Source organism: Balearica regulorum, chromosome 4 (genome assembly GCF_011004875.1).
Source record: "Balearica regulorum gibbericeps isolate bBalReg1 chromosome 4, bBalReg1.pri, whole genome shotgun sequence".
In the NCBI taxonomy this organism is placed as follows: Eukaryota; Metazoa; Chordata; class Aves; order Gruiformes; family Gruidae; genus Balearica; species Balearica regulorum.
Genome location: NC_046187.1, coordinates 72,523,843 through 72,538,780, shown reverse-complemented (window position 1 = coordinate 72,538,780; position 14,938 = coordinate 72,523,843). Strand labels below are relative to the sequence as shown.

The 14,938-nt window shown below is 37.1% G+C and overlaps 1 protein-coding gene across 5 annotated transcripts in view; it reads left to right on the top strand.

Moving 5' to 3' along the window:
- Positions 1-14,938, top strand: part of CFAP99 (cilia and flagella associated protein 99) — a 60,926-nt gene that overhangs the window by 36,196 nt on the left and 9,792 nt on the right. For all 5 annotated transcript variants that reach the window (XM_075752655.1, XM_075752658.1, XM_075752656.1 and 2 more), the window contains 7 exons: positions 224-289; positions 1,309-1,368; positions 5,275-5,363; positions 7,544-7,748; positions 9,102-9,243; positions 10,413-10,564; positions 13,785-13,990. In XM_075752655.1, coding sequence (XP_075608770.1) covers positions 224-289; positions 1,309-1,368; positions 5,275-5,363; positions 7,544-7,748; positions 9,102-9,243; positions 10,413-10,564; positions 13,785-13,990 — 920 coding nt within the window. The remainder of the gene's footprint in view (positions 1-223; positions 290-1,308; positions 1,369-5,274; positions 5,364-7,543; positions 7,749-9,101; positions 9,244-10,412; positions 10,565-13,784; positions 13,991-14,938) is intronic.

Below are 14,938 nucleotides of genomic sequence, written 5' to 3'. Positions count from 1 at the left end.
CTATGCAAAAGATACAACCAGGCAGAACTAGGTAGAAAATCAAGGCTTGCCTACTGCAAGACTTTAATCAGGAATGAAAATTCATGTAAATACTAAGTCAAGATTTCATTCATTGGAAACAAATTAATATACCGGTCTGGGACGCAAGGCCTTTCAAGGCAGAAAATTCTTATTAGAGAATTTAAATGTATCATGATCTTTAAGCTAATTGCTTTAATTGTAGGATCTGCTCCTGAAAGCAAATGTTAACCAGTTCAGGTGTGCAACCATGAAGCCTGAAAAGGGAGAGGTATGCTACAAAATATTTTATTACATTAAAATCCCTCAGTATGAAGATGAAAAATGGCTGGAGAATTTAAAGATATCTCAAAGTATTTGAAAATTTTGTTTATTTGGGATTAGGAATTATGTGCCGTCATTTATAGCTGTACTGTCATTTCATATCCATACATGAACATTTGCCTCTTTGGATGCATAATGCACAACCCCCTTTTCTCATACTTCTGGTGCTGCTTTACTATTCTCCCAATTTTGAGACAAGCAGCCTTCCTGTGACACTACTCCAAGTCTGCAAACTGGCAATATTTCTCTAAACCCACATATTATTTTTTCCATTAACTTTTATGCCACAGAGCAGCCAAGCTGAGGGAATAATGGTCCCATTCATACAGAATTCCTGCTTTGGTTGATTCCCAGTTCACAACTCTGTCACCAAACTATGTATGTAATATATTCATTTCAGCATCACATCTGCATATTCTATTCACTGTGTTCATCCCCATGATACCAGACACTTTCACATCAGTATCTAGTGCTAACACCATAAAACTAAATTAATAGGCATCAGTAGAATTCTACCACCATTTAATAATTTCATGAAGTGTGCTTTGACACCCTGTTTTGTCTTCCCAACATGTATTGCAGTTAAGAGGTGAATATATTCATATATACAGGTAATAATTCATAGTCAAAATATCACTGTTACTTTTTTAGCATTATTTTAGTCAATAAATTTTAGTCAATAATTATTTATTTTATTTATTTTAATTATCTTAGTAAAAAAATTATTTTAGTCAATATTTGGACCTACCTTAGTATGGTCATTTGATATGAAATATCCCAACTAAGTTGAGTGTTCACAGCTAGTTTTTGTGGATATAACAATTCCAAATTACATCCCCTATGATTGTATATGTTCTCTAGATGAATATTCAAGAGTGATTTTTAGTAAATATCTAATATCTTTTGCTGAGTACTTGAAAAATTTGTCACTGAAATGAAATAATGTATTTTTGGTTTGAACTGCAGAACACACATGACAGTATGAAGAGTAAACCAACATTCCAGGCTCAAAAGATCCCAAGCAAGGTGAGTAACCTTTAAGGTACTGTTGTCAGATGTACTTGAAAACTTTGGAGTGAAAAACACACATGCAAATTCTGTGAAGATGCAAACTCTACTGGAACCCATGTTTTTACACCAAGGTCTGTGGCTGGGAGAATAGGATGGATTGGGTCTACAGCTCATAAATTTTGGCCTATGCACCATTAACAATTAAACAAAGAAATGGTCAGGAAGCAATAAGAGTGTGGCTACACCAGGAGGGAAAAGAAACAAGGAGCCAAAGGTAATGAAAGCATAGGCAGTGCCCTCACAAACCAGGCCACCGTTCTGAACATGACAGGTTCTGCTGACAGCAAGTCATCCTTAGACAAAGCAAGGTAACAAGTCAGGTCTGGGGTCCAGTCGGCAGACAAGGCTACAACAACAACCCAGGTCCATGACAGCAGGAGACAGAACTGGAGAGAAAACTGGGAGCAGAATTACCTCCAGCATAATGGGAAAGGACTGAAGCCCCTATCTGAGCTTAAGTGGGGCTCCTGGACCAGTGAGCAGAAGGTCTGAGAGGAGGTCCTACGTAAGGCTGGTCAGGGCGATTAAGACCTGTTGGTTCCCTCAGGGCCCTGATGGGTAAGTTGTGTGCAGTTGCACACTGTAACCATATTGCCTTAACAGTGTGTTCAATTCCAAAGACACAAATTTGTAAAATGATAAGGATTGAGAATAGTCCACAGGAAAAAAAAAATAATTGTGAACCCATGGTTTAAGAGCTCGGCATAGGGACAGAAGAACCTTGCGTCTGTAAATCACTGTTCTGAAATGAGATCCTAAAGAATGCTGAGCAATCATTCCAGCTAATGACTGTGATACACAATATACAATCAGTCCAGGTGTTTGTCTTGTTGCCTTTAGAGACATACTGAGGTCATAAAATCCACTATACTGATTGCTTCTCTGCTAGGATTTCCAAGGGTCAGAGAACTGTAAACATGGAAAATGGGCTCTTCAGCCTTAATGCTATAACGCATGAAAACTCACATTGCTATTTCTGCGATAACTGTACTACAGATAATCTTCAGTCTTACATCATTCAATCTGTCACCTTTCATTTGTTTCAAGTTCATATGCAGAATAATTTCATGTGGAAGCTGTGCTTGTACTGTGACCTCAAATACCTTGTGAGCAGGTCTATACTCATATGCACTTTGGAAAAACTGATTCCCTGCTTGGAGGACTGGGCATCTGGCAACTATTCCTAAAGCATATCTGGCATTTATCACCTAATGAAGTTGTCTTTAATAACAGTATCACCTACTCAGTCTGCTTGCTTACAATCCAGCAGCATTTTAATTACAGGAAAGTAAGATCCCAGTTCCTTCTGTACTCAAGAGAGGGGAAAAAACCAAAACTAGGAAACATTTACATAATTAACCCAAACGCACGTGACCTGTAATTATGTGGACTTTGTTCAAGAGTATATACAGTCCACTTGCTTTTCTGATAATTTAAAATACTGAAACCTTAGTGTGGACTAGTGAGAGGCAAACCATCTGCCTAAACTGCATGAAGAAAAATATGGATCTGGCATCTTCTGGCATTGATCAGGGCCACTTCCAACACCTGCTAATATGTCCTCTAGGAGCACAATCAATTTTATCTCATCTGAACACATTTGCCTCAAAGGTTGGTTAGGTGATATTCAAGATGCTGCTGTAACTTTTAAGCTGAGATAGGCATATTGTTACTGACTTTTGAAATGCTTTCTATTCCTATTGCCTTCCTGCCTGTGCAACTCTGTGAGTAGACAAATCCTAAGAGGAAGGTTTATCCAAGATGTATAAATAAGATTATAATCTACCCTCAAATTAATGAAATTACATAATGTTTTAACCAACTAGTATTTTCCTTTCCTCTTTTTAGAACACCCATAGTATATGAAATACTTTTTTTCATTTCAGACACATTTATTATGTGCAGCAGCAATTATTTCTCATTGCTGTTACAAAATATCTATTCGTCCTTTTCACTGGAAGAATGAGACAGAACAAATGCATCATCACTCTGTCTCAACCTGCCTCTTGCTCATATCAGGCCTTACTCTTTACATATTTATTGATTTTGGTGAGCTATTGTGTGTTCATTAGGTGGAAATAGTGGATACAATTTCTTTCCACAAGAATTACAGTATTCTGCAATTTTCCGATTATTTCCATTTTCTCATCTTGAAAAAGGGAAGATATCTCACGACAGGAAGAGAACAAGTAAAATTCAAAACTTCCTTGATACCACATGACATAGAAGAATCTATTCAGTTATTTTACTTATACCTGTCTGCATCTATCTGGGACTTCTACTTATTTTGACTATATGGGCTGTCATATTTCTGTTTCATTGTCATACAGTCATATTTCTGTTTAAAAAAACAGGAAAATGAAGTTAAAGGTATATCCATAATAATTCTTAGTTCAGTTCTCTATCCAAATTATAGTTAGTAAATACAGAACGTGAAATCTGTATACACAGGTAATTGCAAAAAATATGAAAGTTTCCACGTGTCAGAGAAAATGTCTAAGTAGACATTTTATACACACTGTAGTGTATAAAATACAGGCTAGGGAGAGAATGTTCATATAATGAAGAAGACTTTGAGAAGAGTTGAGAAATAAACCAAAAGAAAGGAAGGACACCATTAGGCATTAAGAAGAGTAAGCATACCGAGTCAGACAAAAGAAATAAAATACATTGTTTAGGGTTCTTTTCCTAAATTCTTCAAGTTATCATCATTTTGTCAAGAAACAGGCTACTACTATTTTTGTCTATTAAAATGTGCCATCTGTGTGGAAAACACAGTTATTCTACTTAGTGAATTTCTAGGTGATAGCAGTGTTTGTTATCCTCAACCTACCTAATTAATACCAATTATAAAACATCCTTTTTCCAGTTAGCTTATGTATTTCAGGAGACTGCAGTACATATTTGTGCGTACAATATTTACAGTATATAGCTTGGGTGATTCTGTGCATCTGTTTCTCAGCCGCTCATTAAGCTGTTAGTTTGGAATTTAAATACATGTTTGGATTCTGAACACAGAACTTGACTGGATTTAGGTCAAACATGTCATGACTAAGCTTTGTTTTCTGCAGGAATGATCTTAGTTCTTATCCCACCAGCGCTGCTCTGCCTTGGTTCAGATCAGGTCTCTTGTATGTGTCTGCAAAGGTGATCTATTTTTTTCTGAATAGCCTACTTGTGCAGGGAACATTTTTAACTGACAGAGAAGTTGTTCCCTTCCTCCCTCAGTATTTAGAGGTTGTCTGGGAGTTAGTCCTAAGGCAATACTTTGAAGAACTGCAAAGCAGCCACGGGATCTAGTCCAAGTTACACCATGAGGCCTGCAAGTCACTGAGAACTGTATTTCACTTCTACTATCTAGAAAATGGATATGGCAATTGGTGATGCCAGTTGTCTTAGAAATATTTTGAAGTTATAATAGTGATTATTGGTAAAACACTTCTGATGCCTTCCTATGAATGGTACTGCTTATGTTTTACTTGAATGGTTTGGGCTAACTTGCTGTCTTTCCGAGAAGCAGTTTATTTTCTTTGTCCAAAGCAGATGGAATCCCTGCACACTATGTATATGAGCACTGAAAAAAATGAAAGGAAGTGAACACATTCTATGGGATTTGACATGGTCCAAGAGTGATTACAAATTTATAATCCACTTGGGGGACTTTGCTGATTTCTTAAGCAGCTTGAGTGGTTTATGAACAGCATGCAATTTCATTGTGAATGTCAGATTAATGCTAGATGAATGCTTTAAGCAAAATTTATGCTGTTTTAGGTCGATTTATTTAACCCATTGGAATGTTTTTATACTCTGTTTTATGGTTTACATTACTAACTATAGTATATACATTCCCTTTCCTGACAGATTGACAATATACCTATTAAATTAAATGCTGCAGCTATTTTAAGAGAGGGTGCCCTCTATCAGCAGAAAATGGAACAGGAGCTCAAGAGGTATGTATAATCATGTTTCTTTCTCAGATTATTTTTCACATTCCTGGATATAGAATAATTAACCACATTAAAAATAACTAAGTAAATTCCAGGTAAACTAGAATAATGGATCTGTTGTACAGCATTTGGAAGTTATTCTATAATCACGGTTGACAAATAAAGAGAAAAGTGGACTGAAATGAAAGTCTTTTTTTTACTGTAGATGCTATACATTGTAGCTGTATCCTGATTTAGCACTCTGGCTACTATCCACTTGCAAATTCCAGTAAGGATTACTTGTTATATTTATTCCAATTCTCCAGAATAAATAATAACCCAAATACACATCTATTTCTGTGTCCATTATAAAAGATGCATATATATTAAGCACAATCATTTCATATACCTCCATTTTTTAAAATGGTTTGTGGCCAACTGCATGCCAAATTTGATACTTGAACTTGTTTATATGTATATAAAACTTGTTTATATGTATATAAAAATACCTGTCCATTTCTATCACAGTAAGATATGGAGGACTAAGGGTGTGCTGCTCCACAAGGCAAGATGAGCCAGGAGCTGAGGGTGATGGCAAGGCATGCAAGGACAATGTCCTCACTGACAGCAGCTCAGTTCCACAGTACCCTGGCAAGGCAGTGGAGCAGATCCAGGCACAGACAGCAGGGTCAGCCAGCGGTCCAGTGATTGCTGTAGGAGTCTGCAGTGACGAGTCAGGGCCGAGGTCAAGCCAGGAAGCCACGTCAACAAGGCAGGGTCAACAGGGTACTAGCCCGGGTGCAGGCGTACCTTCAGCGTAGCTTGGGCAAGGACAAAGGCTGTTAACGTCAGCTTAAATGTGGCTCCCAGGAAGAAACTACACACACAACAGGACTTTTCATAGCTCTTCCTGACACAGCTCTTTTCACTGCAGTCTGATCCAATGTTACATGGTTGCACTGTAACAGAGCTGTCTTTGAACACCGGAAATCCTGATACAAGGATTCCTCCGGCATAAGGAATTCTTATTCAGCAGCACAGGTTTTCAGCTGACGGTAACTAGGGAGAGGGTGACTCCTGAATGGCCACTGCAGGTTGTATTCTATAACTAGAATCACAGAACATTTTCACTAAAAATTTTAACAAATATAAAACCTATATCATGTCATCTTGATTTAGTATTACTTCTAATCCACCGGATTTAGCAGGCTAAGGACTACATATTGTTAGTATTTTAAATCCTGGAATGACTGCCTAAGGTTGGATTTGGTCTTTGGACCTAGCAAATCTTGGTATATGGATGAGGATTTTAGCAGTAAGATATTATGCATCACTCAGGTTCTGTTATCAGCTATGTATGTATATTGAGGTTTTTTTATATTACATATGATACTGTTCATTCTATCTGGCAGAATGTTGTTCCACTCAGCAAAGGAATAGATTTCCCCATAACTTAACATTATTTTATATTAATGAGTTTTAATCTTCAGCTGCATTTAACACACAACAGATACATCTATATGTATGCATTGGGGAGCAGCAGTAAGGCACAATTCACTGTATTTTTGTGTCTCTGCCCCAATTCTTGTCTTGTTCAATCCTCTGCTGCAGGACTTTGATGGGCCTGCCCCAGGGCTTTGCTATGCTTTTCTCTCTCAGCCAAGCACAAAAAATAAGAATGTAGGTTTGCTTAATAGTTGAATACTTCTTTGCCTCATTGCAGCAATATTATTTAATTGACAAAATACAAAACAGAACTAGAATTAAGCAGAAAAATTTTTAGTTCTCTGTGTTAAAGTGATCAAGAACACTACCAAAGAGAAAAGTTATTTGTTCTAACTCTAAGCAATGTAATCCTCTGAGAAAATGTACATACCTTCAGCCTGATTCTCCTTGCTCCTTATGAGAATCCATATGTAGCTAAAGTTTGCCCTCTCTTGGGGCTTTGTTTTACTGAAAACTTTTGGGGCCATGCCCTCACGCACTTTCTTCCAGCCTGGCTTTCCCAGGCTTTCCACACAGTAGGAACATCTCTTAGACTGGAAATAAATATATCTGTGAAATGACTTTGCGATGACCGCCTTTTTTCTCTGCAGAGATCAAACACCTTATATCACAACAAACTACTAGAAATGTTTTATGAACCAAGGCAGGGCTGCACAGCCAGATTCCTAGAATCGTATACTCTTTCTTCTCTCTTGCAGAATTGAAAATTTGCTACGAGGGGCTGGAGACCCATCTGAATTCTTGGAATGGCAAAAACAGATGCGTGGAAAAGATTTGGAAGAGCAGCTGGCTGAAACAGAGTGTAGGAGGCTGCAAGGGAAACTGAGTCATGAAGAGGCAGTTCTAGCCCATCAGAATGTAATTCAAGAAAATAAGAAGAAAGCTGATCTAATGAGAGAAGAGGTAATACATACAGCGTTGCTCAAATTTTGCTTACATTCAATCAGTGCAAAACATACCACAGATGGTACCTACTATAAGAAGGTGCAAAAGTTCTGTACAGTGTCTTGACTCACTGGAGTCTGCAAACAATGGAAAAATAGTGCTATAACTTCCAGACACTGCAATTCTTATAAAGTACTTTTTACAAGAGTTTAATTTGATTGATAACACTTACGAAGTAAATTGAATAAAACAGAAGGTTAAGGCATTCTCCACTATATTCGTGTCATTGTGAATATCCTTTTTGAGCAGATACTGAGATACTAAGCACCATTTGCAACAAAATCACCAATATATGACTAATGTCATTATTTTGTTAAAATGAGCGCCACAAATATGAAAGAATTTGTTTTCTTAAACTGATATAATTCAATTTACTTCATTTTATATGACATGTCTAGATCTCCGTTAGGGGAAAATTCAGGCAGAGAACCCTCTTTGGATCTCTATATATGGAAAACAGAATATCTATGCCAAGAAATATTTTCACAGTTTCCAATGTGGCAAATCACAGTTTCCCAAAAACATTGTTAGATCCTTTCATTTTTTCCCAAACTCACATTACATTTTTCCAGTGCTTTTCCTATAAACTAAACAAGTGATCAAGAAATAACTAACACTATAGATTTCAAAATTTTCATAGTAAATATCACAGGCTTTTCTTTTCTATTAGCCTAGTTCGCTGCTATGCCCTGTAGGCCAGCCAGTACTTTTCTCTTGGCCACAACTCACAGATGTCTCTGCAGTGTCTCAGCAACTTAAGATGCAACCACAAATGTACAAGATTTTCATAAAGGCCACGCTGCAAAAGGGAAACTTACTTAATGAGTTCCTTCTCTGTCCTTTAGCAGAGCACCAGTTCTCCATTCACCAACAGCTGTCATGCTGACCCTCTCCTTCTTTTAAAACTCTAGTTTTCCATCTAAAACAAAAAGTACAGTAAGGAATCTAGTCTGGGAACATCCAGTTTCCTGCTTCCTGTTCATTTCTTCTGACAAAGAAAGGAACGTGATAGCCGAAAGTGGACTTTCTGTATGTTACAGAGATATGACTTTTAGGCCCAAGAAGATCCTGCAGGTACCCAACCAGCTGTGTATTAGATTGTCATTCTTCTCAGTATCTCACAACCAGACCCAGAGATGGCTTTTTTTGTCTGCTTTTAGAAACGTGAGAAGGAATCCTGGAAAATGGCAGTGCAAATGTTATGGAGGGCTGTTGTGGGTAAATAAAACATAAAGAGAGGAGCTTAAATCTGGGTCTCTATGTTTTCCCCAGTTATCAGGAATTTTATTCACCTCTTTGTTTGGGATTTAGAAAGCGGAACTGATGCACCAGTATGCAGAAAAACGTCTACAGGAACAGAAAGAAATGAGAGAGCTGGTGGAACAGGTCGTGGAAGGACACAAGAATGCACAGCAAGCAAAAATAAAGCTCCAGAAATACAAACAGCGGATAGGTATTTACATATTGCCAGAAAAATGAGAGATGATGCCAAATGTCCCCAAATTACTTTATTTTAGTGGGCCAATTACAATTTTTACAGAAAGGAAAGGGAAGTTGAGTGAAAGATCCAGGCTATACATTCCCATGAATGTATGAATATGAATTCCAGAAATAAGTTGGTAATGGGTAGATCAGAAATTCTAAGCATCTGATTATGGGAATTACTCTTTGTTTAAAAGGGAGAAATACAGCACTAATGTTCTACAACTAGCTTCCTTTCCGTCCCTTCCATCTAAAAAAGTAGCATATGTGAATGACTGTACTTTTTGTCAAATCAAGTTATGAAGCTCAGCTTCTTGTGATTCATATCATTAAGAGAGGATTTGCCTAGCAACCACTGTGAAAAAATCATGGCTCAAGATTATTGTCTTCTCCAGAGAAGACGACTGTAGCTAAGGAAAGAAACGCCATCTCCTAGAAGGACACAAAGGAGAAGGATGTAACATCTCCAAGACAGACCAGCTGTTAGGATGAAGGGAAATAATGTTACTCATCCTCCATTATTCTTAAAGGAAATTCTTCAGTTAATACATGAACTAATGAAGTCCAGGGAGAATGCTGTTCTGACTGGCATGGCTGTATATATTCTAATGCAATGCCATGTTAACATCTACTGTATGAATATGGTACATCTAGTTGTGCGTATTTTGGTGAGCAGACTTTTCTCTGCTTGTGGATTTCCATACTTGCATCAGTAAAGGCTGAGGCGGGCAGAGGGTGTTAGCCACTCTAAAATGGCCTCGCAAAGCCTACCAGCCTTTGCAATTCAATGATTTCTGTCATATGTATAGCTGGAAAAACTATGAATGCTATTGTATAATATCGTTTTATTAAATAATGAAACAGTATGCACTAATTAGAACAGAAATTACAAAGCAGTAATTCAAAGCATCTACTTTATATATGTATACACTATGTTTATGTGTTGAATAGAATGATAGTGGAGGTGGGAAGTACTCATTTGTTTCTCTAATCATTCCTCCCACCAATGCCAGACTGTTCCCTCAGGTACTTTAGATCAGTTTTATTATTGTTATCCAGAAATGCATATGAATTTTCCTCCGGACGGACTACTTGTTAAAATATGCAACCAGCTCAGAGAGACTATTTCTTTTCTTTCAGTTCAGGAAGTTTGTGAAGAAAATCGGGAACTCCTTCGGCAAGCTTTAGAAGAAGAGGAGGAAAAGCTTAGGAAAAGATATGAACTAATTCAACAAATACGAGCTATTGAGTCTTTACCAAGCGTCAGACACAAGTTTGTTGATTTAACTGAGGTAAGCTCAAAAGGAAAAACTAGTGGTTTTACATAAATGTATATTGTATATGTTTCACACATCCAGAGGAATTGTGTACTGCATGCAGATATATTGCAGTCTAGATGCACAGCATTAAGTACAAAGTGACCCCATGACACAAAGGTTAGATCTGAACTGGAACTTTCACAAAGTTTATAAAATGAAAATTTTACCAGGAAGAATATTCTGATGGTAAGTTAAATCTGAGTCCCCTTGAACTTTCTTTGAATTTTGCCAACAGGATCTGGGTTTTCTGATATCTTTCAGAAAGAGACTGACAAGTGATTACATGTTCTATCCATCCTCACAAGTTCACAGATTTCTCTGTGAAATATAAAGGGGCTTATAAGAAAGATGAAGAAAGATGTTTTACCAAGGCCTGTAGTGATAGGACAAGGGGTAATGGTTTTAAACTAAAAGAGAGTAGATTTAGATTAGATATTAGGAAGAAATTCGTTACTGTGAGGGTGGCAAGACACTGGCACAGGTTCCCCAGAGAGGTTGTGGATGTCCCATCCCTGGAAGTGTTCAAGGCCAGGTTGGATGGGTCTTTGGGCAACCTGGTCTAGTGGAGGGTGTCCCTGACCATGGATCTTGAAGGTCTCTTCCAACCCAAATCGTTCTATCATTCTATGATTCTATATCAACTTCACAGTTCCCGTATACTTACTATTACAATAGTACTCTGAGTGAATTAATACACTTTTGGTGATAGCTTGCCCTGTTTTTTTCTTTCTACAAAAGGCTTTTTCAGGCTTAGTGAAATTAAGTATGTGTTCATAAAATTCTCATTCCTTCTCCTAATTTTTGAAGTACCCAGTTCTTCCCCTGATGGCACTTAAGTTGCTTGAACACCAGCATTATTTACTGCATGAGTATACAAATGCTCATATTTTAGGAACCACTTCACTGTCTTCACTGAATATTTTTGAAATGCAGACACTCAAAATATTCAGCCTCTACCATTCTATGTTTCTATGAAATTCTCTCTCCTATACCTTTTCAGTGTCTGCTTGCCATGCTCAAGCACTACCACTGATATATATGCTCTGTTGCAAAACATTTTCCTTCACTTCCTGTGAATACACTTGATGGTCATTGACTAGCTTAAATTAGAGGCCAGGTGTTATAGCACTTGCTATTTGCAAATTTACTCTAAATTGAAATCTGAGGAGATAAATGATCATTTACTGTTCCAGTAACCTATGGTAGTACATATTTTTCAAAGAGATGCAAAAATAAAGACTGCCTAATATTGAACTCTTCTATCAATCTTCTACTGATGCTACTGGTGACCATTGTTTAGGTCACACTTGGTACATGAGAAGCGTGGAAGCAGGAACCACTGAGCCAAAACTGAAGAGTCAGACTTTAGGTGAAAAACCAGTGATGATCTCTTCTTACTGACTCAACTTTTGAAGCTGTAGAAAAAGAAGCTATGGAGACCAAAACTGCAGGAGAGACTCTAGGAAATCTTGGAGTCCCCAGGGATGGTCACCCAAGACACATGCTCCTTCACTGACAAGCTTGTATCATTAAATTCTCCAGATTGACTCAAAAATAATCCCTCTTAAGCACCAATGTTGTAGCAGCAAAAAGCCAAGCCTGGTTATTTGTCATACTCTATTTTGTGGTTTTATTGCCCCTGCCCCCCGGCCCTTTCATGGACTTACTGCTCTGAACAGCCAGAGAAGGATCACTGGAGGATGAGTACCCGACTAGACTGCTTAGATGGCATCCCAGGCCAGAGAAGAGGGACTGGACCCAGGTCAATTCTTGCAGCCAAACTGACAATCTGAGCATCTATCTACGACACAGCATCCTTCTCTTTTCCTGTTTGGTTTTTTCCCTTCCCCTTCATGTTCTGTTTTGTGAAAAGCTCAAAAGCAGAAAGGTGGCTACTGTTCAGTCAACAACTTGCTCAGTATTCAATACAAAGGCTTTTTTTTTTCCCTGCTAAAAAGGATTGCTTGAAAAAATGAAGGATCTTTAACTGAAAAATGTCTCTCCATTGAAAGGATTGTAATGAGTTTTACTTACTTACTTACATATGTTTATCATTACCACTTAATATCAGTCTGAGAAATACAATTTGGAGGAGTGGTTGTTCTTTTGAATTCCACACCCCATCCCCTTCATCCTTTCCAAACTTTGTCATTAATTTTCTGTCACTAGTTCTATGGAACTAAGTAGACCAAGGTCCTTGTGATTAAATTCCTAACCAGTCTTTCACTCTTAATGTTATACAACTGTATAGCAAGAGCCAGGTTAGTATCTTGACTTCCTGCACCCATATATTCCATTATAACATGCCATAGTGCAAGATACAAACCAAAGACGCGTACCAAATGTATGTTAAATGGGCAATAGAATACTAGTTGGTGTGAAATTGATTAAATTTTGCAAAGAAAGCTACACAGAAGCTCAGTATTTGTGCGGGTTTATGCAAATTTTCCATATATGCAGATGTATATATGTATAGACATAGGAAAAGAAAGAGTATATGTAAGAGCAAGGGCTGAAAACGTCAAGTGCTTACAAATCTGTTTAGAAATTATCTGTCTTCATATGCAAACTAAGGTGCAGAAGTCTCTCACTACATCTCAGAATCAGTCTGTTTATCACTCTCATTGTGAGGTGGATTTTAAAAAGCAATCATTAAACATTCTGGTTTGAATATTATAACTTTGGGCATTGAGATCTGAATTTCCTGAGTACAAAGCATTGTTTAGTCCTAGTCTTTTCGGGTAAAAATAGTAGATGCCATCATAGATCAAATCCATACTTTGGAAATAGATAAATACAAAAAATGCATATTTTTTAGTGTAAAGTCCGTTCTGGTTTTACAAACTGAAAAAAATGCAGTTTTACACATTTTACAACTTCAGAAGTCTAATTAAAACTAAAAGATAAGTCAACTAGAATTTTTGTATTTAGCAAATATATTGTATTTATGATTAATCTACTATTTTAGCGCTTTTTCATGAAATGTTCTAAAGCTTTGTGTTTTTACACATACGAAAGATAAGCTCTACACCTTAAAAACAGCCAGTAAATAGGTTAGGGCCATCCCTACATTTCTTGAAGTCCAAATATATTTAGCATGATTTGGAACACAATCAAAATATTCTGGTTTTACTCATCTACTCTCCCCTTGGTATTTACAGTGTTATTTAAACCTGTATTTCATGTTCTCTAGACCGGTGGCCATGGTTTAATTTGTGAAATGTCAATAGTGGAACTACGTGAACGCCTCGCTCTACTCAGAGAAGCACAGAAGGCAGCAGAGGAAGAGAAGAGAGACCAGATAATTCATGAAAAACAAGCTAAGGAACAACTTCTTCTAGACAAACTGGACCAGATTTCCCTGTTCAGAGCAGAACTTGGACGAGCAGCCGCTTTAAAGTCAGTATAAAACAGCATGTGGTATTTAAGATGTTGCAACTTTGTTAAAATTTTGCTAGCCCCTTGAGGAGAAAAACAAGTAGAGAGCAAAATAGTGCTCGTTTATAAATTAGTGTGACTTTTGTCAAGGATTACACTGGGGCCAGAATTTCCTTTTTATTCGTGAAAATAATTTGCATCAGATTTAACAAATCTTTTTCATCATTTTGGATTTATGGATGAAGACACTCTGTAGGCTAATGTTGACAGTATTGCCTCAGGATTCAGAACCAATATTATATATTAAGAAAGAAGCTCTGCCTTTCTTCTGTTCCTTTTCACCTAATCAGAACTAATTTGATTTTATTAGAATCATTCTAGCTTGCTACTTCAGGTGGTTTCTCATTTTCATCTAAACCAATACATTTGGGCTATAGTTTTCTTCCTTGAACTTCGTTTGTTATGTGAAAAGGCAGGCCTTATTTTATAAGTTAAAAATATTTTAGGAAGGAGATTTTCTGATAACAATAATAAGTTATAAATTAAATATTTTATAGCAGTAGATCAAAGAGAAAAATCTTTGCTTACAGGCTCTCTGATCAAATTTTGTATTCATTATTCATATTTATTATTCATTATCATATTTATTATTCATTGTCATAAAGGATCCATGACCATCATAGATGCTTCACATATGCAGAAGACAGGCCCCTTCCAGAATCGAAGTTAAAGCTGTTTACAAATAAAGCTGAGCAGGAAAAAAGCCTGTGTAAACATGTAAAATATGGCGCATCTCTTGATCTTCTGCCATTTTTACTGCATCTTGACTATTTGCCATTGTTTTCTTGCAAGTTGTCTTTCACCTTTTCCTTTTGTGAGGTTGAGATGTTCAGGCTGACATTCTGAAGACATATTCTATCATCAGGCTAAAAGCACATGTCTTTAGACATGTCTTAGATTTGTGTTTAT